A 7,668-nucleotide genomic window follows, 5' to 3' on the forward strand; every position below is an offset into this window, starting at 1 on the left:
CAAACGAGAAGGGGACTCAGGTATGCGAAGCTTGATTTGGTTAGAGTGAGGGCTGTTTGTCAGCCTGGTTGTCCTTTCTGGTTATATGCTACTAAGATGAAAGAGGAAGCAACTTGGCAGCTTCGATCCATGAACCTTAAGCATACTTGTGGCCAGTCTCATAGGGTTGGGATAATGCATACTTCGTGGCTGAGTAGGGCTTTTAAGAAGAAGGTGGAACATAATCCAAGGGTTAAGATCAAGGAATTGGTGAACAAGGCACAAAGAAAGTGGAATCTGACAGTTACAACTTCAATGGCAGCTAGGTCAAGGCAAGCGGCGTTGGATGACATACAGGGAGAGTATACGAAGCAGTACAAGAGGATTGGTGATTACTGCTATGAGTTGCTCCGTTCTAATCCAGGATCCTCAGTGACTCTGAAGGTACAGATGTCCCTGACTTTGAGCATGAGCAACAACACTCATCTTTGAACAACTATTGCATATTTCAAAGACTTTATGTATGCCTAGATGCTTGCAAAAAAAGCTTTCTGCAATGTAAGAAGTTCATTGGGTTAGATGGCTGCTTTCTGAAAACACCTCAAGGGGGGCAGCTGTTGACTGCTATAGGTTGGGACCCGAATGATCAAATGCTCCCGATTGCCTATGCCGTTGTGGAGTCAGAAACGTAAGATAGCTGGACTTGATTCCTGAAGCTGCTAATTGATGATTTTGGGTCTGAGACAATTGGCAGGGCAACCTTCATGTCTGATCAGCAAAAGGTAAATGATTTTGTGTGAAATTGAAATACATTCCTCATTTAACATACTTATGCATACTCAACAGTATGAGATTATAACTTAATATTAGCTTCCTCATTTAACTTAATATGAACTTAATATTATGCATACTTACCTCCTTTTGGTAGGGGTTACTGCCAACTTTTGATGAGGTGATCCCAGTTGTAGATCACAGGTTTTGCGTTCGGCATCTCTACAGCAACTTCAGAAAAAAGTTCTCTGGACTGCAATTGAAGCAACTGATGTGGAGATGTGCTAAAGCTACACACTGGAAGGATTGGGAGAGAGAAATGGCAGTGGTCCGAGGGGTAAATGTAGAGGCTCACAAGCATCTCAACTCTATTCCTCCTAGATTCTGGAGCAGGTCCAGGTTTAACTTCCATTCCAAATGTGATACTCTTGTAAATAATATGTGTGAAAGCTTTAATGGGGCAATATTAGAGTCTAGGGAGAAGCCCATCATTACTATGCTAGAAGAAATTAGGGTGTACCTTATGAGTAGATGGGCTGTTAATAAAGAAGGAATTAAAAAGTTCAATGGAACAATTTTACCTCGAATTAGGAAAAAGATAGAGAGAAGAGGAAGGGCAGCCAGTGAGTGGAGGCCTTACTGGTCTGCTGCACAAACTTATGAGGTTGTCAATGGGTTGAGCAAATATGCTATTGATTTGTCTCTTCGTGAGTGTTCATGTAGGAAATGGCAGCTAAGTGGAATTCCTTGCACACATACAATCAGTTGTATAAACTTCAAGGGTCTTGAATTGGATTCGTATGTGGATGACTGCTACAAGAGAGATGCCTACGTCAAGTGTTATGAATCCGTAATCAACCTTCTCAATGGCCCAGATCTGTGGGAGCACACTAACTTCGATGATGTCATGCCACCACCTTATTGGAATCCTAGCCACAGACCAGTAAAGAAAAGGAAAAGAGGACCTAATGAATCAGAGGATAGATGCCAGACACACTTGTCTAGGAGGGGACAGATACAGAGGTGTTCAAAGTGTGGTGCAGCAGGTCACAAGAGAGGAAGGTGCAACAATCCACCCCTCCCTGTAAGCTCAGTTCTTTTAATGACTGTTAGGGTTTATTGCAATGTTTTCCATATGTATATTAGGGCTTATCTGTCTCTTTCTTGGTGTATTGCAGGCCCAACCACCTAAACAAACTGCTGCCAAGATAGATACTAGAGGAAGGAAGAGGTCAATTTTGAAACCTACTATGCAATCTGCTACCAGAGGGAGGAAGAGGTCCAAAGCACAAGGAAATTCATCATCACAGCCCCAACCAGCCACCAGCTCAACCCCCATAACCAGGTCCAAGTCATCCCATTCCCAGCTCATCCCCAAGCCCATAACACATGCAACTAGGCCCAATACAATACCAACAGCTACTCCCCAACGAAGGCCCAACATGAAGCCCATCAGAAGCTCAACCCAACCACCACCAGCTACCAAGGAGAAGGGTGCATCCAGCTCAAGCCAACCAATTATGAACAAGGTCTCCTTCACTCACAACATTGCACTACATGTTTCTCCAAGGAAATTGAGGCTGATAGCAAAACTGCCTCCAAGGGAATGGGGAAAACTTTAACAATGTTTACTAACTATTTAAGATGTTAGCTTGTTAATGTAGATCCAGTTTGATCATACTGTATGGTTGTGAGATTTCATTTTGATTGGAAATTATTACATACTCTTTATGCCTAAGGTTGTGTAAAAGTGAACAGAATTACTGCTGTTTTGATATAAGTCCAAGTGTCATCTGGTTTCATGAATGCTTTAAGACTATTACCCTTGGCTTGTTAATGAATGAAGTCACATGGTTATGTGTTGGTTTATCTGTTTCTACTTTCATTCTGATGTTGTGCAAGTACTCTATACTACATGTTATGCATTAGTAAAACAGACACAAATATTCAGTCATATTTCATCTCAACCATTTCCACTTTCATTGCCAATTTCTTGTGAAATTACAGACACAACACCATCACTTACATACACATATACTCACCTACAAGAACCAATTTCAATACCAAATAACTATCCAGCCACAGTAGTAATTTTTTAATTACATAAAGTAGACTTCAATGCCTAAGTACAAACTAACTAAAAGTGCCCTATTTTCTACCAAACTTTCATCAACCCAGTTTTAGAGGCCCCAAACATGGTAAACCCTGGTTGTGGTTCAACAAAACTTGCAGCCAGCAACATAAACAACCAACCTTGCCAACCAAGCAGAACACTGCAGCAACCTTCAACTTCCACTCAGATGCCTTCACGTCTGCCTTCAGGGCTACAACTTTCCTCTTCAACCTTGCAACATGCGGATCTTTGCTTCCAGCTTCTGGGTCTGCCCAACAAAAAAACTGACATTCATCATTAACCTACATGAGCCCACCATACTCAGTGCTCAGAAACAAAACTTTGCGATCAGCTGAGAACAATAAAATATGAACTCACCTCATAGTAGACGCAGCCCCAAAATCGGCGACCTGGGTTTTCTTTGGTTCCCAAAACTCGCAACACTGGTCTCTCTCCATGCCCACAAAGAATCCCCCTCTTCTGCTCAGACCCCCTGCTCCGAGACGACCTTGAGCTCTTCGACGCCATTGCTGCACTCGAACCCTAACCCTAGCAGACGCTTTGTGCTTCTCGTTTGGGGGTGAGGTTTTTAATTAACAATAAAACTTAATTTTCTATACCATTATGTGGTTCAACTACCGGTAACAACTCCAGGGGCAAATGTGTCCAAAAATTTTCGTAATTGGGGGAAGGACAATTTTAATGTGTTTGTAAAGATTAAGGATGATTTTAATAACAAAAAAAGGTTAGGGACGAAATTGATTTTGACCCTAGACCTTGGGGACGAAAAAAGTACTTATCCCTTAATAAAACAACCCAAGTAAAACGACTAAAATCATCGGCTATAGTAAAAAAATATTTATGATTATGAATAGAATTTTGCCGAAACAGTCTCCATATGACCATATATCAAAATATAATAGATCAACATTAGCACTTGCTTTGGTAAAACTTTGAGAGAAAGAAAGTTTTATTTTCTTAGAAAAATGACAAATATGACAAGTTTCATCATGATGCATAAAAATAAAAAAAATTATCTATGTGTAAATAATTGACCATTTGTCCACAAAAATAACTCAAACGAAAGTGTCATAAGTTGGAGGATGTAATCGGTGAATTTGTTTGGATTGTATGAATAGAGTGCAAAATTGATGGATTATAAATAAAGGTGTTTTCAAGAACATATAATCACTCCCTCTTTCTACCCAAATCAATCGTTCTCGAATAAGGATTAAGGAGAAAAAAATTGCACGAAACCTTTATATGAAGCAGTAACTTAAGTGTTATTTGGTAAGTGAACAATGATAGGGGAGATTTTGTAATAAAATAAACCAAGATAAATCTGATGCAATATGGTCTGTGGTACCAGAATCAATAATCAAAGAATTTAAGAAAATGTTTCGATTGATAAAATTATTTAAGATAGAAAATGTGTTTAAAGAACAAAGGTAATGAATACTTGAATTTGACAAAAATCCATTTTGATTAGATGGCCTATTATCTTTGGAAAAAGATAGAGTAATTTTATCTCTACATTATGATAAGTGAGACTCGGCCTTTTTTAGAAATGTTATGAAAGTTTATTATTGGGTTGATGAAAGATCCAAAACTGGGTTTGAAGTGAACTGCTAGATTGTCATTTCTTCTTGAACTAGGGCTGGAGTAGCAACTGAAGAATCAGTGATGATGACCACATTTGCATAAAATGAAACATAGTCATGAAACCTTAGACGGCCGAGAGGACGCGGGTGCCCCAACGGTTACTGTGTTTCGAATAGCATACTTCAACTGTGTGGCTACCGCGACCGCAATATGTGCAGAGCTTCAAAGGACCACCGTGACCCACGCCAGAAAAGAATATGCTGCGACTGCGTCCGCGACCTTATGGAGGACGCCGTGCATCAATGACGAAAGAGATGGAGTGAAGATCATCGAGAATATCGCACGACAGCCTATAGCTGTCATTCGTGTTGGATGACTAAGTCGAAGACTTAGGTTACCAGGGATAAGGGGTCGAGAAGAAGCACTTGAGATCAAACCACCGAGAACAATTTATCCAATCCCTTGAAAAATCAGATTATGAAATCCTGTTATCTGTGAGATGCTACTAAACAGGGACAAACTGGTAGAGGGCAAGAATTGATAAGTTTCTCCTAGAGAAACTTCAGATATGTATAAAATTTAGTAACGAACAAATTATCCTGCTTGAGTATATAAACTTCTTCTTGCAACTCAACAATGCGAAGAAGATCGCTATGAGCAAAACGTTCTTTTAAGTCTGTCCAAACAGAGGAGTTAATGGCAAAACAGATGACACTTCAAATAATAAAGAGGGACAGAGAATGAAATATCCAAAACAAAATCATGTTGTTGCAACGTTTCTAGACTGAAAAAAGAGGATCATCAGGAATAGAAGATGAGATAGAACCGATAAAAAATACATGTTTATTCTTAGAAATAATAGCTATAATGAATGCTCTACTCTATGAATATTAATTACTTCCTATTAAAATAGAGGTAATAAAAACTGAAGTAGGATTTTTAATAGGATAAATATAGTAGAAATTGGTGGGATCCTGAACTAAATTGAAAAGCTAATCATCCATCGTTGGAGAAAAAGGTGAGGAAATAAAATTGACGATTTAAATTGGCTGTTTTATCCACGAGTAGAATTCTAATACTATAATAAAACTATAAATTGATAAGAAGATTAAGACAAAGAATAATTTAATTGTGTATATTTTTTATACTAAAATATAGAAATATATAAAATAATAAAATCTTCTAGGTGATTCCATTAAGGTATTAACTGTTAAAAGGTAAGTCAGTATAACTAATTTTGTTTTAGAAAAAAGAGTAAACTACAATTTCTACCCATAAAAGTTGAAAACGCAGATATATCTATCCATAGAAGATGAAAATTACCATTTGCACTCATAAAAAATGGCTTTTGCAAGCAAAATTATCCAAATCGTAACAAATTAAATAAAATTCTTAAACTACCCTTCTCTCCACCACTACTACCATCGTCTCCTCTCTCTCTCTCTCTCTCTCTCTCTCTCTCTCTCTCTCACTCAATGTTCTCAGGGACCCAATCCCAACATTGACCATATCACCGCTCAGTACCACCGCCTCGCCCTCCTCCTCAACCGCACCCTAGACCCTTCGCCGCACACTCCCCCATCGGTGTCAGTCGCGACTCAACAGCACCAGCACCACCATCACCAGCATAATCATCTAATGCAAGCTCAGCCTCTAGATCTAAGGATGCTGTGAGCAGCATGAGCAATCCGTTGGGATGGGTAAACCGTCACTACCGTTAACCTCATCATCCTCCCCATCTTCCATCACCGTCAAGCTTAACTGTCTGGCCTCAGAATTCAACACCCTAACGGAATCCATAGAGCACCTGAAGAGGCTTCTACATTACGCATCTTTGCTTCCACCATTCGATGATTTGGATCGAGTTTCAGAGAATCGAATTGGGTTTTCTCTGCACACACACTCAAAGGCTGCAACTTTTTCAAGGGTTGACCGGAAAATGGTGTCTGGGAATGACCCAGTTGAGTCCTTCTTCAATTCTATTTAGGTTGTGAAGGAATTATTGTCCCCTTTGGAAGTGGGTATTCAAAAAGCTGTAAAAGATCTTGAGCACTGCTTCCTATCAAGACACAAGAATAAGGGCACGAAAGGTGTTTGTTTGATTGCCTAGGTGAAACAAGATATTGAATTTCATATATGTGATGTGAAGAAGAAGAGAGGGTTGTCAAGGAAAGTTCCCTTGAAAGCTTTCTTGAGTATTTTTTCATAGAACTCGGTGAGTGGTAATGGGAATGCGAATGTGAATGGTGATGAAGTGGATAAGAAGGGTGATGGGTCTTCTTCTTGTAATAATTACTTGAAGTTTGTAGTGACTTGGTCTTTGCTGGTTAATGGTTTTCTTCATGCTCTCCCATCTCCTTTCAAAGCTGGTAAGGGAGGAGGCAACGGAGTTGGAGTTTTGGAAGAGGTGGAAGGTGAGGGGAAAACGGAGTCTGCGGTTAAGATCGGAGTCCAAGAGGTGAAGAGAGGAGGAATGGTGGTGATGGTGGTGGTGGTGATGGTAATAATGACAGCAGTGATAACGGTAGTTGGGGAGGAGAGTGGTGGCAGAATTTAGAATTAGAGTAGCTGAGAACATTGAGAGAGAGAGAGAGAGGGGGGAGGGGGGAAAGACGATGGTAGTAGTGGTGGAAAGAAGGGTAGTGATACGGAATATAACCTAGGATAAGATGGAAAATCAAAGAAAGGGACTCTTCTACCTCAATTTGATTTCCTGATGCAACAGTTAAGGGAATAACTCTACTTCACATCTTCACACCCAAATTTCTCAAAGAAACTCAAAGAAATTCTCATTCATAAAAATTAAAGAAAAAAAAGTGGCTACTAGGTTTTAGAGGGTTTTTATACCTCTTGAGTTTAAAACCCTAACTCATAAGTTCACTAGAATAAAAAAATATGGGCCAAATCATAATTGGGCCTAAAACAAACAAAACAACAAAAATAAAATAAACATAAAATAAATTCTAAGAAGGTGATGTCTTTTTCATTCATCTTGACTAATGAGAGTCTTCAATGCATCTTGTAAATAGTAAGATGTTTGACTTTTGATAATCATTAATCATTGTCTTGCCCAATTCTTGATGCATCTCCTGAACAAATGATTTAGCCATGTTTGCAAAACTTTCTTTTATTCTCTTAGTTGTTGCTCTTGTAATTGGACCAATTGGCATATGATAGTTCTTAGTTTGTCCCACAGGCTCATA

The 7,668-nt window shown here is 39.2% G+C and overlaps 1 protein-coding gene across 1 annotated transcript; it reads left to right on the forward strand.

Moving 5' to 3' along the window:
* Positions 1 to 1,189: 1,189 nt before the first annotated feature.
* On the forward strand, positions 1,190 to 2,372 carry LOC148563546 (uncharacterized). Its single transcript, XM_088486455.1, has 2 exons — positions 1,190 to 1,834; positions 1,929 to 2,372. Exons 1-2 carry the CDS (start codon positions 1,190 to 1,192, stop codon positions 2,370 to 2,372), a joined length of 1,089 nt encoding a protein of 362 aa, XP_088342581.1.
* Positions 2,373 to 7,668: the final 5,296 nt, after the last annotated feature.

Source organism: Arachis ipaensis, chromosome B5, assembly GCF_059453495.1.
Source record: "Arachis ipaensis isolate K30076 ecotype BB chromosome B5, ASM5945349v1, whole genome shotgun sequence".
NCBI classification, from domain to species: Eukaryota; Viridiplantae; Streptophyta; class Magnoliopsida; order Fabales; family Fabaceae; genus Arachis; species Arachis ipaensis.